This window comes from Salvelinus fontinalis, unplaced genomic scaffold (genome assembly GCF_029448725.1).
Source record: "Salvelinus fontinalis isolate EN_2023a unplaced genomic scaffold, ASM2944872v1 scaffold_0703, whole genome shotgun sequence".
Classification (NCBI taxonomy): Eukaryota; Metazoa; Chordata; class Actinopteri; order Salmoniformes; family Salmonidae; genus Salvelinus; species Salvelinus fontinalis.
The window spans coordinates 59889-77119 of record NW_026600912.1 but is presented as its reverse complement, the minus strand read 5'-3'; the positions used below and the strand labels follow the sequence as shown (position 1 = coordinate 77119).

Here is a 17231-nt window from a genome sequence, read left to right as displayed (position 1 = left end):
CTTTATAGTTCTCATGGAAGGTGATAATTCTGACTAAATCTACAGAATAAAGCCGCCAGTTAAAATCAAGGAACAGTTGTGCTCGTGGTTACTGGAGGGAGCTACATAGAGTCCATGCCTCGACAATGAGCTAATCAGGTACGATTTCACCCGGCATAAAAAAGTGCTCTCTTGTTAGGACACTATTGTTCAGAGGAGCTAGCCAACAACACAGCTAACACAATAACTTCAAACTGGAGCTGGAAAGACTGCAAACTAGCTGCCCTTTGTTTCGTTTTACCTTTTTCAATTGACATTTGTTATGAATGTTATGAATAATGACTAAATGATGTTTACATTTAACGTAGAACTATAACTAACAGAATTCGACCCTGTCGTTGTATGAAATTTATTAGAATCATAAATCTGATGTGTGTAGTTTTAGTCAGAATTAGAACAAGGACTTTTTGTTCCTTTTTAGTATGTAAGCAGGGTGCAAGTGTGAAACAAATGATAAGAGCTATCGACAGACAAGCTGCACTACTGTGTTCCTTACAGGACATTCTGTCCCCACCCAGGGAGGGGAGAGACCTTGGGCTTGTAGTAGATTGTATAACAGGTGGCAGACAATGTATGAGTAGGAGAAGACTTGTGAGCTATATTGTCATTGTCTCGGAGAGGAGGAGGGACATTTATGACAAAATGTGAGGTATATAGACCAACGTACAGGAAATGATAGGCAGAGCTCTCGTAAATAAACATTCTGACCATTCTGGCCTCTGTTTCATTTCAACAAGAACCTTACAAATTCTTGGTAACAGACCAAGTAGTTTAATTGAAGTTCAGTTTATGAACATTGAGAACATAATTATCTTATTAACAATGTTGCAAATGTCGGAGACTAATGTTTATACAAATCTCCGCTGTTAAAAACGAAATGTTAGTCTAAAAAAAAAGTGAGATAATGTCTAGATGCTTTTTATAGTGGAGATCAAGTTTGTAACTTCCCTGCCTGGGCTAATGAGACAGTCAGATGGAACAGAGTACATAAGCATTTTAATGTCATAGATTTAGCTGGTGGTATAACTTGTGGAATAGACACCGGCTGGAATGCGCTTTTAACCAATCAGCATTCCCGGATTATACCCACCCGTTGTATAAATGGGTGATGAATGTGTTATGAAGTCCTAATGGAGGTAGCCTTCAAGTAAAGCATTATGTGTGTCAAACTACTAACAGGCAGGGTTGCCACACAACTTACTGGCCCACAAGTTCTGATTAAGGTTATCTCGTTCACCAGATACTTAATTAGCCGGGGGAGGAGGTCCTGATTTAAGGTGTAGCATCAGTATAAACACCACACTACAAAAGGTGAGCTTGATAGACCGATGAGCTGAGTCATCATGCCCTGAAACACCTTATTGTACATAAGCATGCCTGCAGGAGAGGGAGAGAGACGGAACACTGGCTAGCAGACCTAATCCCCTTATTAAAGCTGAGTCTGTACCTGCATCCCAAATGACACTCTATACAGTGCACTACTTTTGACTAGACCCCTATGGGCCCTGGTCAAAAGTAATGCATTGTATAGTGAATAGGGTGCCATTTGAAATGCAGTCTGGATCTCCTCAATACAATTATACGGATGAGTTTCCCCCGTTCCACTGTGCCTGAGGTTACAGTAAAGCCACTCACATGGAGTGGGCTTACGACTGCTCCTCTTCGCCTCGGCCTCTGAGAGAGGGGCTTCCCCGCTAGGATGAATGGGCCATGATAAAGTCCTCTTTTTCAATATGTCTAAGTCCTCTTCTGAAAGTAAGTGTTACTTTCTTTGTCTCCCCAAGTTAGGCAAACATAGAGTAGTCACATAAACATGTGGTGCATAAATATCATATGTCACATCATACTAAACTCACGTGCCAGGCTTCACGGTTCCAGATGCAGAATACATGCAAGAATAAGACAGCTGGCCGTAAGACTCACAAGCTCCGGTAACGTCAAATATATACAACCTGAAGTATATACACTGAGTGCACAACACATCAGGAACACCTTCCTAATATTTAGTTGCATCCTTTATTTCCCCTCAGATCAGCCTCAATTCGTCTGGGCATGGACTCTACAAAGTGTCAAAAGCATTACACTGGGATGCTGGTCCATGTTGACTCCAATGCTTCCCACAGTTGTGTCAAGTTGGCTGGATGTCCTTTGGTTGGTGGACCATTCTTGATACACACGGGACACTGTTGAGCGTCAAAAAACCCAGCAGCGTTGCAGTTCTTGACAAACTCAAATCGGTGTGCCTGGCACCTACTACCATACCCCGTTCAAAGGCACTTCAATACTTTGTCTTGCCCATTCACCCTCTGAATGGCACACATACACAATCCATGTCTCAATAGTCTCAAGGCTTAAAAATACTTCACTAACCTGTCTCTTCCTCTACACTGTGACATCAATAAGGGATCATAGCTTTCACCTGGATTCACCTGGTCCATCTATATCATGGGAAGAGCACTCATGTTTTGTACACTCAGTGTATATTACACTGCTTTAATACTGCTAATTAATTTGGCAGACAGCACTGTTGTATTTCACACTAGAAACTCTGAATTCAATATACTGTATATGATTCATCAAGCCCTTCTCTGCCAAGGCAGAGTTAGAGGAAGATGTAAGTACGCATTTCACCTGTTCTACTCAGCACATGTGATAAATACATTGATTCGATTTTCTGATAGAAGATATTTGTCGCCATCTTGAGGCCTTTTCTACCTCTTTCAGGGCCGTGCCAATTAAATAAATACCTGAATGTCAGGCAATTTCAGACCGTCTAACACCAATATAGCTTTTGTTGAGCAAGCAAATATCACCATCAAGTTGACATACATCAATTCACTTTTATTCATTTACATTATTTCTACTATAATATAAAGCTCCATAATGAATATCTTAATACTGCAGTATGGATACCATTATATACCCTTATAGAAGTCATAAAATGACTAAGCCTAGTTCATACCCTTCATGTGCAACACAAGAACGCTTCACAAAATGCTGATCCTACGTTCTTGTGTAGTGTTTTTTGTGTAGCTGCTTGTAGTTATTTCTTGTGTACGTATGTAGGGTATAAACTACGCTTTAGTCCCATGTCATCAAATGAATACCTAAATTAAAAATTATAAAAGATACAATATTAATCAACATCTGCAATACAAATGGTTTATTAAAACAACCATTAAAAAGTATGTAAGTGATTGAAAAATAAAATACATAGTTATAAACTAATGGTAAGCTAGTCCACTGACAGCCTGGTTCAAATATAGCAGCATTAGGGGACTCAAAATGAACAACAAAAATGAACAACAAAAATAAAAATGTTGTATTGAGGCCAGTTGTGGTGTCCTCCTCAGATGTAGCCTGGCAAAAGCAACTGACATGGGCTGCACGTCATCCAGGCTACCCATCAGAGGAGCCAGAGGACTTGCAGGTGACCAAGCGTTTCCAGGCCTTCTGGACTCCCCAGAAGAAGTCCCGGATGCCTTTCCTCATCTTGGATAATTTAACTGGCAAGAAGATGAAAATATGTAAGAATTTCAGATGGACAATTGTCTGATAAAACAACAATTTATTACTTCTTTATATATAATTGTCCCATAAGAACATTTCCCCCCATTAATACTCACACATAGGTGGAGAATCCACAGCAATGTACATCTCTGGCTGGTCCGTAGTGTCTTTAAGGACAATGCTCATCTTGGACTGTGATCAGAATTCAAAGATGCACAATTAAACATCAATTTCACTTCCTTTACATATTCCTATAATTATACAACTATATTTACTGGTGCCGATATCAAAAAGCACAACCAATGACCATTCAAGAGTAATCTGAGCTTGTGTTACCTTTCTGCCAGTGGCATAATGCACCCCCTCAGATTCCACATCTTCCACATCATCACTGTATGAGTCTTCAAGGTCTGAGGTCTCGCTGGGCACTGAGGGTTTCAAGATGCCCAGTAGCTTGTGGGAAACAATGACAGAGACAATGGAAAGCATCTCCTGATCCTCAAATAAATCGTCAATTTTCAAGGAGCGTTTCAAACGCTTGACCTTCCCAAGGTCAGTGTAGATGGCATCTGCCAGCTTCGATGTCATCTTAGAATTGAAACTTTTTTGCTGGCTTCCCATTTCCTCAATCAGATATTTGGCCACCTCATCATCAAACAATCGGATCAGCTCAGTCACCAGATCACTGATCTGGATGCGCTGATGTTTGTTGATCCTTTTTGGGATATGGCATATCTTCTTGACAAGCTTCATCAGGACTTCTTCTAATATAAGCTCCCTAGTAAAGCTGCTGGAACCGGATGTCACTTGTTCCACAGTGGAGCACTCCGGCTGTTCAATCTCAGTCTTGATGCTGCTCTGCTCAGCTTTCTTATTCAAAGATTGACGGTTTGTCATTTCATTAAACAAGGCTGTCAATTCTTTCAAGTTGAGTGTAGATTCCAGATTTTTGGTGCCTTGAAGTTTGGATGGTGCATCCATAATTGCGTTCGTGACAAGACAGACAATGTCCTTGTGCAGCTTGGGTGCCTTGTGGCACAGTATCTTCTGTAGGGCTTCCTCTGTGCCATAGCGTTGCATCAACTTTCTATGCACAGACAGCACCAGCTGAAAGATGTCTGTTGCCTTCAGGCAGACATTTGCTTCCCTCCACCTGTTAGTCACCCTCACCCACAGAGCACTGGACAGCTTGTTGGTCACATCCTCAACTAGGGTCCAGCTGGCCAGTTTATCCTGAGTCCGAGGAACAATCAGAGACCGCAGCCGGACAATGATATCCATCACCGCCTCTACGTGAACAATAATATACACCGGTTGGGATGCCTTCACCTCAGCCGAGCCACATCGGCTCTTAACCATGACCTTGTCCTGCTCTGTCCTTAGGCAGATGTCTGAGGAGAGCGGCCGGACAGAGACTTTGGGTACGATTGAACCAAGACGGTTGACTTCCCTGGTGACTGCACTTGCAATGGCTGTTGTCATCTCCCCGCTGCCGCGGCTCAAAGCTCGCCTCAGAGCATCAGGAGAGCCCATGTGCTCCTCCAGCTCTCTGCAGAGGGCACTTACAATCCTTGCACTTGAGGGGCGGGAGTACGGCGTCTTGAGATCCTTGGTCATTTCCAATGCTGAGGTAACGTCTGGGGAATCGGACATGTCCCGAAGGACAGAAACCACCATGTCCATTGCCACATCAGAGAGAGTGGTGGTTGGGGATGACACAGGTGATGCAAAGTCCTCTGAGTCAAGCTCATACCCATGAAGCAGCTTGGTGATCAGGTCTACAACCACCTCTGGTGTGGAATGTAGACTGGGAGAGTCCTCGTCGGAGGTCTCAATCATACAGGATTCAATTTCACTCAAAGCCCTTCTGACCATGATGTTTGTCTCAGAGTCATCGGGTACATGGTTCTCTTTGAGAGGTTTGATACCTGCCTCACACAGCTCTTTCACATGGATGTTCTCGGAAGACATCACTGCTTCTTGAATAGTAGGTGGTTGATTGGCTATGGTTGTAGCCATGATTGTCCTTACCATCAGAGGACAAAGCTTCGCAACCAGTTCATACTGTAGCTTAAAGCTCTCAGAGCGGCTGTCGTTCATGGGTACCTCAGGGATGTCAAGGCCCTGAAATAGCATCTTCCGTACCAGTTTGCCCACTACACCCTCCAGCAGGCAATTAGTAGGGCTCGGGGTCTCATACCCTCTGCCACTGGAAGGTAACTCTTGCTTCTTGTGAAGGCCATGAATGGCCTCACTTTGCGCTATACAACCCTCAACAGGCAACTCTTCTACTGCAATCGTGTGCACAACCACATTGACGTCGTTGGTGTGGGGTCCAATCAAAAGCTTCTTATAGGTTGGGTCTGTAACATATTGTAAAACACCCCCGCCTGTCTTTAAGTTCTGAGCTTTATCTCCAAATGTCCTATCCAGGAGACACAATACTGACTCAGATAGTGGGTCAGTGAACTCCTGGAGCGCTAGGCTGCTCTCAACTTCAAAGGGGCTGAGGCTGCAGCTGATCTGGGAGCTGTAATAAGAAGCCTGCAGCTCTCTCTTGGACTCCAATGTGTCATGCAGCTTTGGATATAAGGCATCTGCAATGGAGTCTGTGAGCCGCTCATCCAAATTAACAGAGAAAATATTATTCAGGCTTTTGTTGGAAGCCTCCTCTTTGGTTTTCCTCAGGATGTCCCGCACAGCTTCCCTTGGGGCAGAACCAGAAGTGCAAGCATGTCCATTGGATGGTGTCTGGGTGCCAGTAAGGGATTCCTTGATCAAGAAACTCTGGAGTTCGGTGGCCACTTCCTTACACATCTCCCTTCTGATCTTCAGAACAGCAGGTGTCAGTGTAGCTTTCTCGGAGGTCAAAGGTGTCAGAACTCTGGTCAAAGTTGAGGGGCATCTGAGATGATCACCCAGACCCTCTATGTCATCAGAGCAGGACACATTGGCAACTTGAAATAAAACCGAACTAATAAGGTTCTGAGCCACAGCATCTGATTTTGCTGATGCTGCCTGGGGTGTCTCTAAACTAACCTGATTGGAGGCAGCCATCTTTGTTGTTGCCCTGGTAATGATGTTACTCACAGGCTTGATGGAGTAGCTCATAAACTGGGATCTCAGGCTTTCAAAGACTCCCTTCACTCTTTCTGCCTTTAGGTCTTTGTCAGTGGCAAATACACACGACTGAACAGCATGGAGAGATACAGGGAGAGGAAAGCCCAAGGGTGAAGCCACATCTGTGATATGGATGGAGGACTCTGAGGGTGTCCCATCAAGGCACCTCTGCAGCAACTTTATCATCTCCAGGACTCTGGCATTGTCCTGTGGTGAGATGGAGCACTCTCCTGAGAGGTTCTCACTGTCTCGTGTGTTCTGGATTCCAAGCAGTGTTGTGCTGAGTATCCTCCTGTCATGGGGAAGCACTCCCCTCAGTGCAGAAGAGGACCGGCTCTGTGGTGCTGGTGTGCTGCATGGTGTTGATGCACCAGAGACGTCACTTCCACTGTCATCATCTTTTTTGGTCCTCATTATAATAAGGATTTCGTCAATGATCTCATCACTGTAGACTTCTAAGTCCTCTGTGATAACATGGGCGGTTGGGGTGGCGATACTCAGAGTACGACCCCCAAGAAGTTTCAAGGACGTCTCCGACCCACTGCCAAGAGGGCCAACAGACACACATTGCAGTGTTTCGCTGGATGACGAAGAACAACTGGAGGAGAGATCAAGCAGCTCCTCCTCCAAAGTCGGAGAGGAGGAAAGAATTCCCTCCATTTTCAGGACAGAGATAACATCCGCAAGTGTTGAATCTACAAGGTCCTCACCTAGTGGGCTACTCCTTAAGTGGCTGACAAACACCCTTGTAGGAGAATGGGAGACTGTGGTGGGAGATGGAGAGTCCTCCTCACCATTCACACTTGACCGCGCCTCCACAATTGCTAAAGACTTGGAGATGACGGAACATACAAGTCCACCAGCCCGCTCAATAATGGAGGGGAGGGAAACATCCAAAGGGGCTGGAGGTGTCACACTCCCTCCTTGGCCATTTCTATCTTGGCTGAGGCAGATCGACGAGACCTCAGTAGCAAATTGATTCTCCCGCACAGGGCTGCTGCTAGAGTCATGTCCAAGAACAGTTGAAATAGAGCTCACAGCCAGGGAGCAAGGAATGTCACTCCTACTGTCTAAAAGCTTGATAGAGCACGAGGAGGGGCGGCTGCTGGAGGGGAGGTTGGTGTTGGTCTCTTCGCTGGAGAGTAAGGAGGAGAAAGGGGCCAAGGTCAGTTTGACAGGGATGACATGCCCACGACCTACCATAGCAGATAAGGTTCCAGAGTAGTCAGTGGCAGTAGGTGGTTTAGCAGATTGTAGTTTAGCAGGTGGTGGTTTAGCAGATTGTAGTTTAGCAGGTGGTGGTTTAGCAGATTGTAATTTAGCAGGTGGTGGTTTAGCAGATTGTAGTTTAGCCGGTGGTAGTTTAGCAGATTGTAGTTTAGCAGACTGTAATTTAGCAGGGGGTGGTTTAGCAGATTGTGGTTTAGCAGACTGTAATTTAGCAGGTGGTGGTTTAGCAGATTGTGGTTTAGCAGGTGGTGGTTTAGCAGATGGTGGTTTATCAGATGGTGGTTTAGCAGATGACGGTTTATCAGATGGTGGTTTAGCAGGTGATGGTTTAACAGGTGGCGGTTTGGCAGATTGGGGCCTGGTAGAACGTGGCCTAGTAGCCAGGAGGTTCTTAGTAGAGATCTGACTGGAGGAAGAGTGTGCTCGTTCCTCACTGGACAGAGAACTGCTGCTACAACAAGTCTGGACAGCAGTGACTGGTTCATCAATGGAGATTGGGGAGCACCTACTGTCAGGACTCTGAGTGAGACAGATCACATTGACTTTGGAGAGTAAGGAGGTACAGCTGACAGAGCCCTGGGTTGAATCTTCGTTGGTGTCTCTGCTGATGGGGAGCAAACTCTCTGCAGCACTTTCTGAAGCTCTCAGCCTTATAAGGTCAACCAAGGCAGGGATCAGGATGCCATTTACCTCCTCCAATACTGAGCTTGTTATGTGCCCAATCATGAGCAGCAAGTCCCTAACAGTCATCTGTATATATGAACACAGAAAGGTACATCAACACAATTGATTCAGATTTACATTATGTTGGAAATCAAAACACATGTTAATCCATATCCAAAATATTTTTAAAGTAAATATAACAAGTATACCTTTCATTTTTTGTTGTTGCAATTATTCTATATCAAATGTGTGGTCTCCATTGTTGCAACTTAATCATCTTCCTCATCTAGACTTTTTACATTTACCAAAGTGGCAAACGCATATTACATCATATCATCCAAATACAGTGGCAAGACAAAGTATATGAACCCTATTGGAATTATCTGAATTTCTGCATGAATTGGTCATAAAATTAGATTTAATCTTCATCTAAGTCACAACAACAGATTAACACATTCTGCTTAAACTAATAACACACAAATGATTGTATTTTTCTTGTCTATACTGAATACATCATTTAAACATTCAGTGTAAGTTGAAAAAAGTATGTGAACCCGAGGCTAATGACTTCTCCAAAAGCTAATTGGAGTCCAATCATTGAGACGAGATTGGAGATGTTGGTTAGAGCTGCCTGCCCTAAAAAAACTCACAAAATTTGAGTGTGCTATTCACAAGAAGCATTGCCTGATGTGAACCATGCCTCAAACAAAAGAGATCTCAGAAGACCCAAGATTAAGAATTGTTGACTTGCATAAAGCTGGAAAGGGTTACAAAAGTATCTCTAAAAGCCGTGATGTTCATCACTCCACGGTTACACAAATTGTATATAAATGGAGAAAGTTCAGCAATGTTGCTACTCTCCCTAGGAGTGGCCGTCCTGCAAAGATGACTGCAAGAGCACAGCGCAGAATGCTCAATGAGGTTAAGCAGAATCTTAGAGTGTTAGCTGAAGACTTAAAGAAATCTCTGGAACATCCTAACATCTCTGATGACGAGTCTACGATACGTAAAACACTAAACAAGAATGGTGTTCATGGGAGGACACCACGGAAGAAGCCACCGACTGTCCAAATAAAAACTGCTCCACGTTTGAAGTTCGCAAAAGAGCATCTGGATGTTCCACAGCGCTACTGGCAAAATATTCTGTGGAGAGATGAAATAAAATGTTGTTGTTTGAAAGGAGCACACAACACTGTGTGGAGAAAAAAAAGCACAGCACACCAATATCAAAACCTCATCCCAACTGTAAAGTATGGTGAAGGGAGTATCATATCATGGTTGAGCTGCTTTGCTGCCTCGGGGTCTGGACAGCCAGCTATCATCGATGGAAACATTTATTGCCAAGTTTATCAAGACATTTTGTTGGAGAATTTAAGGTCGTTCGCCAATTGAAGCTCAACAGAAGTTGGGTGATGCAACAGGACAACGACCCAAAACACCGAAATTAAATCAACAACAGAATGGCTGCAACAGAAGAAAATATGCCTTCTGTAGTGGCCCAGTCAGAGTACTGACCTCAACCCGATTGAGATGCTGTGGCAGGGCCTCAAGAGAGCAGTTCACACCAGACATCCCAAGAATATTGCTAAACTGAAACAGTTTTGTAAAGAGGAATGGTATAAAATTCCTCCTGACTGTTGCGCAGGTCTGATCTGCAACTACAGAAAACTTTGAGGTTATTGCTGCCAAAGTAGGGTCAACCATTTATTAAAACCAAGGGTTCACAAACTCAGCAAAAAAAGAAACGTCCTCTCACTGTCAACTGTATCTATGTTCAGCAAACTTAACATGTGTAAATAATTGTATGAACATACAAGATTGAACAACTGAGACAAACTGAACATGTGGCTAACAGAAATGTAATAATGTGTCCCTGAACAAAGGGGGGGGAGGGTTCAACATAAAAAGTAACGGTCGGTATCTGGTGTGGACACCAGCTGCATTAAGTACTGCAGTGCATCTCCTCCTCATGGACTACACCAGATTTGCCAGTTCTTGCTGTGAGATGTTACCCCACTCTTCCACCAAGGCACCTGCAAGTTCCAGGACATTTCTGGGGGGGTGGCCCTAGCCCTCACCCGCCGATCCAACAGGTCCCAGACGTGCTCAATGGGATTGAGATACGAGCTCTTCGCTGGCCATGGCAGAACACGGACATTCCTGTCTTGCAGGAAATCTCGCACAGAACGAGCAGTATGGCTGGTGGCATTGTCATGCTGGAGGGTCATGTCAGGATAAGCCTGCAGGAAGGATACCAAATGAGGGAGGAGGTTGTCTTCCCTGTAACGCACAGCGTTGACACTGCCTGCAATAACAACAAGCTCAGTCCGATGATGCAGTGACACACCGCCCAAGACCATGACAGACCCTCCACCTCCAAATCGATCCCGCTCCAGAGTACATGCCTCGGTGTAACGCTCATTCCTTCGACGATAAACGTGAATCCGACCATTACCCCTGGTGAAACAAAACCATGACTCGTCAGTGAAGAGCACTTTTTGACAGTCCTGTCTGGTCCAGCGATGGTGGGTTTGTGCCCATTGGCAACGTTGTTGCCGGTTTCCTTACAACAGGCCTACAAGCCCTCAGTCCAGCCTCTCTCAGCCTATTGCGGACAGTCTGAGCACTGATGGAGGGATTGTGCGTTCCTGCTGTAACTCGGGCAGTTGTTGTTGCCATCCTGTACCTGTCCCGCAGGTGTGATGTTTGGATGTACCGATCCTGTGCAGGTGTTGTTACACAAGGTCTGCCACTGCGAGGACGATCATCTCCCTGTAGCGCTGTCTTAGGCGTCTCACAGTACGGACATTGCAATTTATTTCCCCTGCCACATCTGCAATCGTCATGACTCCTTGCAGCATCCCTAAGGCACGTTCACACAGATGAGCAGGGACCCTGGGCATCTTTCTTTTGGTGTTTTTCAGAGTGAGTAGAAAGGCCTCTCTAGTTTCCTAAGTTTTCATAACTGTGACCTTAATTGCCTATCGTCTGTAAGCTGTTAGTGTCTTAACGACCGTTCCACAGATGCATGTTCATTCATTGTTTATGGTTCATTGAACAAGCATGGGAAACAGTGTTTATACCCTTTACAATGAAGATTTGTGAAGTTATTTGGATTTATACGAATTATCTTTGAAAGACAGGGTCCTAAAAAAGGGAGGTTTATTTTTTTTGCTGAATGTACTTTTTCTACCCTGCACTGTGTGTTGAATAAAGACATGAAAAAGTAAAATTATTTGTGTGTTATTAGTTTAAGCAGACTGTGTTTGTCTATTGTTGTGACTTAGATGAAGATCAGATAACATTTTATGACCAATTTACACAGAAGTCCAGGTAATTCCAAAGGGTTCACATACTTTTTCTTGCCACAGTACTTGGATATGGATTTCCCAGGAGATGGGAGACAGGGAAGCAGTAATATGTCTACAGCCCCCAAAGAGTGAAAGCTGGGAACATGTTCATGACCAAAATGACCTACCACTGACGGGCTAGCTGAATGTGGTGAGCAGGTCATCACAGTAGAAAAGGTTCCAGAGTGATCAGAGTCACTGCTAGGTCTTTCAGTTGGTGGTCTGGCAGAACGTGGTCTGGCAGTATGTAGCCTAGCAACCTTGAGGTTCTTAGTCGAGATCTGACTGGAAAGAGTGTCCATCGAGGAGGTAAAGTGTCTGAAGGGAGAGTCCATTACCAGAGGTGTGTGTGTCTCCATGCCCAGGGGTCTCCAATCTCCCATCTGGCTACCAGGCTAAGAGAGACGGGTGAGAGAGAGAGGTAAATGGATGAAGATATCAACAGAAACACTGAGGTCCTACTGCTGCTTAAGCAACTATGAGTTGATATCAGCCCTAGGAGTGCCGCTGTTCCATCCTTACCTGTCCAATTCGGCGCTCCAGGCGCAGCTCCCTGCACACTTCTCTTTCCAGCTCCTCAAGCCTGAGGCGTCGTTTCACCTCCCAAGCCAGTTCGGCCAAGTAAAGGTTCTTCCCCTCTTCCATTTGACTCTGAAACCTTCACATACAAGGGAACATAAAACATGATTTACCTTCATTTTTCTACAACTCAAACTGTCCACCGTATGTATTTCTTAAGTTATTGCTAGATAGGAGGTCAACGTGATTCCACACCTTTGCTTATGTTTTTTTAAACAAATTTGGGTAAAAGATTCTAATAACACTCACGTGTTCTTGAAGTAGTTCCTACCCTTGGCAATGAGCCATTCTCTAATATCCGTCAGTGAGATATGGGACGGAACCTCCCCTTGCTGCTGCAAGACTAGGAACTGTTTCAAAATACTTTTCTGAGAGAGACAGAGAGAGACAGAGAGAGAGACAGAGACAGAGAGATTAATTTGCACCCTTGCCTTCCACAAGTTTTTCCTGGTCTTGTCACGTGATCAGAAAACCCTTTCCCGATCCTTGAGCGACAGCAAGTTACATACACAGTAAAATAAAACGCATGGAAAGGTGTGTCTTACAATATAGCTTTTGTTTTTTTATAATTGTGCATCTAGAAAGTAGACCACTCTAACCTGCTGGGCACAGCACTGCTTCTCCCACAGCAACTGAACTGACTTGATGTAGCCACTGTAGCGATTGTACTCTTTACACGTACACAGCACCTGAAAGGGAGGCCTCACAAAAGAGCCATTTTTAGAGGAAGTTCATGTGTACAAACACCCAATCCCAAATCTACCTCTAACCCCTACCCCAATATTGATTGATTTTGCCTTTATTTAACCAGGTAAGACATTAAGAACACATTCTCTTTTACAACCTGCACTAACAATGACCATATGCACTTGTAGACTTGGATTTGTGTAAACTAAGCAAAATGGCAAGCATTTCACCTAGCCATTATATTGCTTACACCTGTCCAATTTTCTCAGCTCCATATAAGTGTCACTTTTAGATTTTGGAAAGAAAAAGGAGGTTTGCCATGCCTTCTCATTTGAGGTGATGAGGCCTTGCTTCACCAGCCGCTTCTTCCTTTCCGGATGGCGGAAAAAACACTTCAGGTGTTTGTCGTGGAGGCAGTTATAACCAACATCTATGACTCTCATGTTGGGGTCCAACAGGTCAAACCCTGGGGTCTCCTGATGGAGCTGTGGATTGTGTTTTAACAAACTTCAAAGTCAGGGCAATGGATACTACAGTGGGAATGGTTGTGGAATTAGGACTGGAAATGGGAAGGAAGTCATTAAAAATATTTAATTATGTAACATTTAATTTGAAAGAAATTGAGGATCTCAGATCATTTGGAATGTCATACTATCACACTAACCTTCTCCCCCAGTTTTCCTCTGAAGCATACAGGGAATGTCCTCTCTGGGGCTTCCTGTAACCCCTACAAAGACAGAGACAATCATGACAAAAGACGTGGGGTTTTGGTAAGGGTTTTGATAGTAGACCCCATCCCTGTCACTTGGTTTGCAATAATTCCACCTTTTGCCAATTCACTTTGCATGAAAAACGTTGTAATCAAGCTCATATCTATAACAAATTTGTTTGATCCATTTACATTGTTAAACTATTCTTAAAGTAGTCAACTAGCCGTAGGCCTACATGATGACTGATTCTGTAGGCTACATATTCATCTCATAGACTTTCATCATCCATCTTTAGAATTATACAAATGTGAAGCGACATTAATATGAAGAACGAACAAAGCATTATCCTAGGCCTACTCACATTTTCTTCTTCTTAACCTGCACTTTTTGACATAGTAGGCATATTGACTAATATTGTAAACAAGTGATGTCATAACGGAAACTTGATTATCTTGTGTCTCCAGAAAAGGTAGGCCCTATGCCCCTCAAACGTCCGCTATCTGATAGACCTATGTTGTTGTACTGATATACACACTATGAAAGGATATTGTAGCCTTAATCTATTGATATAGTCTACAGGCTTATTTAAGGTGTGCCCGCTCCATAAAGCTCAGCTCCAGTTGTGCCTGGGCTTGCTGCAACAGGTGCACTCTGTTGCCAAGCCTTCCACAGAATCATACCTCAACCCTAAAATGTGATCCACATGTATTCAATTTCGAAACTGTCAAGTTATTTGCAGTGATGGATTGAAAGCATTATCACGACTAACAGGCTGACTACACCCAATGAATTTAGAAATCTATATTATTCAATTATTGCACCCACACTGCTTGGGCGCCCCAACGAGCGTCTGTATAGCAAAGGGCTAAAATAGAAGTCAGTTCTATTTCTGATGCAGATCGCACTGCAAGTCCTGCCTCTCCCATCTCCTCATTGGTTTCCCAGGGGGAAATGATGGTTGAACTTGCTCTGAAACGCCGACATCCAGACACTGGTAAGAACTAGCTAGCTAAGTAGATCTGACATTGTAAGAAATTGTAATAGACACTGGAAACTTGTTATAACAACTTCTCAACCCAAGCTATACTTTGCACAACATGCACCCATCCCCCTCTTTTCTCCCAGTCACATTCTGCTCTCATCAGATAACAACCACAGACACACACACACCCACACCCAGAACAGGCCCCTGTTACAACAACACGCACACGCATTCTTTTCAAGGTTGGGGCTCTAAGACAAAGAACGATGTTAAGAGCCAATGGAACGTCGACACCAGGCCCGAACAGGACTACCCACGACCTAGAGCGACCAATCCGACGAACAGACTCCCAGAATATACATACGTCATTTTACTATATAAAATAATGCACATCATGTTTAGGGGCCTTCTTCTGGTGGTTCCTTAGGAGCTGAACGAACGAGTCCGTGAAGCACGCTTTGCCAGATATCTTTACCTTTGAATAAACTGCCTTTACTATATCTAAAGTCCACCCTGTCTAGCGTCTTAACTTGGTCACATTTCTCAAGTAACTTTCATCAACAACATCCAAATTATTAGCTAGCTAGCAAGCTAAGCTAGCTGACTAGCTAGCGAGCATAGACTAACAATGTGACCTGCTCTCATAAGATATCTGCAATTGATACTAACGTCAATCTATTAGCCAAATAATGAATTATTTTCTGAAAATTCATCTGATGGTTTCTTTGAATCAGTACACCATACACACGATTTCTAGCCAGTGACAGCCACCTAGCTAAAACTGACGCGCCCCTACCAAAACTTCTAAACCTTCCTAGCTAGCATTAGCATGAAGCAATAGATTTGTGCTACATGTTCCCATAAGAGACGATCAGCAGTTTATACTAGCTTCAATCATTTATACTTAGAATTAATATAATCGTTATAGTTGTATTCTGACATTCAATGGGTTATTTGAATCTGTAACGTTACACCACACACACGATCTCTAGCCAGCTGACGGTCAGTTGGACATGCACCCCATACTGAATTGTCAAAAGCCACGCACACTCGTTTTCCGGATGAGCGCACACACAGCATTGCTAGCTCATTAATAATATATCTACTCACATGTTCAGGGTTTCTGGTTTTCTTTTATATTCCAGTATTGCGTGACTGTCCTGGTCAGGAAAGTTAAAATCCCAAATTGTATCCATCCCCTTTGTTGGTGGCATATGTAATTAGTACAACAAGCTTTGACATGTCAAACGTGTGCTCAATGTGTCTGCTTCAGTGCCATCTTTACATGAATGCGGAAAAAAATGTTTTGCATGACTTCCACCAATCCCTGTGGTCTAGATGATTAGTATCTATGCGGATCAAAGTTGCCATGTGAGGGTGTATTAGGACAGTACAACCACGTCAATACTAGGTTTTATTCCTGTCAATGTCCATCCATGCAATTTTTTTGTATTTGTAAATTAAAATGAATATGTAAGAGCCTTTTTGGGAGCAGGGGATTTACACATAACCCCAGACATGCACCCTTTTCCATACATTTTTCAGTGTAATCAATACAAAAACTGTCTACAGTCAATCATTTCAAGGCAAGGCCTATAGCGATAGAAATGGACTTACTTTTCGGGCCTCGTCGCCGTCCATGCTACAAGTCTAGGCCTACTTCGGTCTCCATAATGAGCCGGTAAAACATCGTACTTCGTCTGAGGTTGCTAAAGCTTGAATGCTACTGAATATTAAACTGCCTTAGAAATAAGAATGAATAGAAATTCCAAAATACCATTGAAATTATTGCGTCACAATACCAGGCAGCCATTGGGAGTGTACCCATGAGTTTACCAGTCAATATCCAGGGTTAGAGTTCCAAGCCAATTCTATTCATTCTTATTTCTGTGAGCCCAGGCCTACTCCCATCATTATGTAATTTGCAGTCCACATCATTAAGCATAAATCATAGACGCCGAGACGCACTATTTTGCTCAAAATATATAGATTTTACCCTTTGGTGTAAGCTATACAGTACCAGTCAGAAGTTTGGATGCACCCACTCATTCAAGGGTTTTTCTTTATTTTTACTATTTTCTATGTAGTGTCTTAGCTCTTATTACTTATTTATATAATAAGAAAGACTCTGAATACAATAAATGGAACTGGAGCTTCACATTTTACTGGAATCAGTTAGAGCCAGAATAACATCGAACAACACTGCGCATGCCCAAGGGTGCTCCATTCTTAAAGGGGACATCAGTAATTAACAGAACATAACATTCCTTCTTTTATACAATCAGAGTTACTTTTACCAACCCCCAACTGAAACACTTCCCAGAACTTGTTGTAGTTATTTTGCATCTTTTAATTTGAACT

General features: G+C 43.5%; 1 protein-coding gene across 1 annotated transcript; it reads right to left on the bottom strand.

The window, feature by feature from the left end:
• Positions 1–2859: 2859 nt before the first annotated feature.
• Positions 2860–16916, bottom strand: LOC129847097 (uncharacterized). Its single transcript, XM_055914898.1, has 9 exons — positions 15981–16916; positions 13843–13905; positions 13091–13663; positions 12741–12859; positions 12435–12570; positions 12041–12307; positions 3886–8649; positions 3666–3741; positions 2860–3545 (listed from the first exon to the last, which is right to left on the bottom strand). Exons 5-9 carry the CDS (start codon positions 12555–12557, stop codon positions 3439–3441), a joined length of 5337 nt encoding a protein of 1778 aa, XP_055770873.1. The 5' UTR covers positions 12558–12570; positions 12741–12859; positions 13091–13663; positions 13843–13905; positions 15981–16916; the 3' UTR covers positions 2860–3438.
• Positions 16917–17231: the final 315 nt, after the last annotated feature.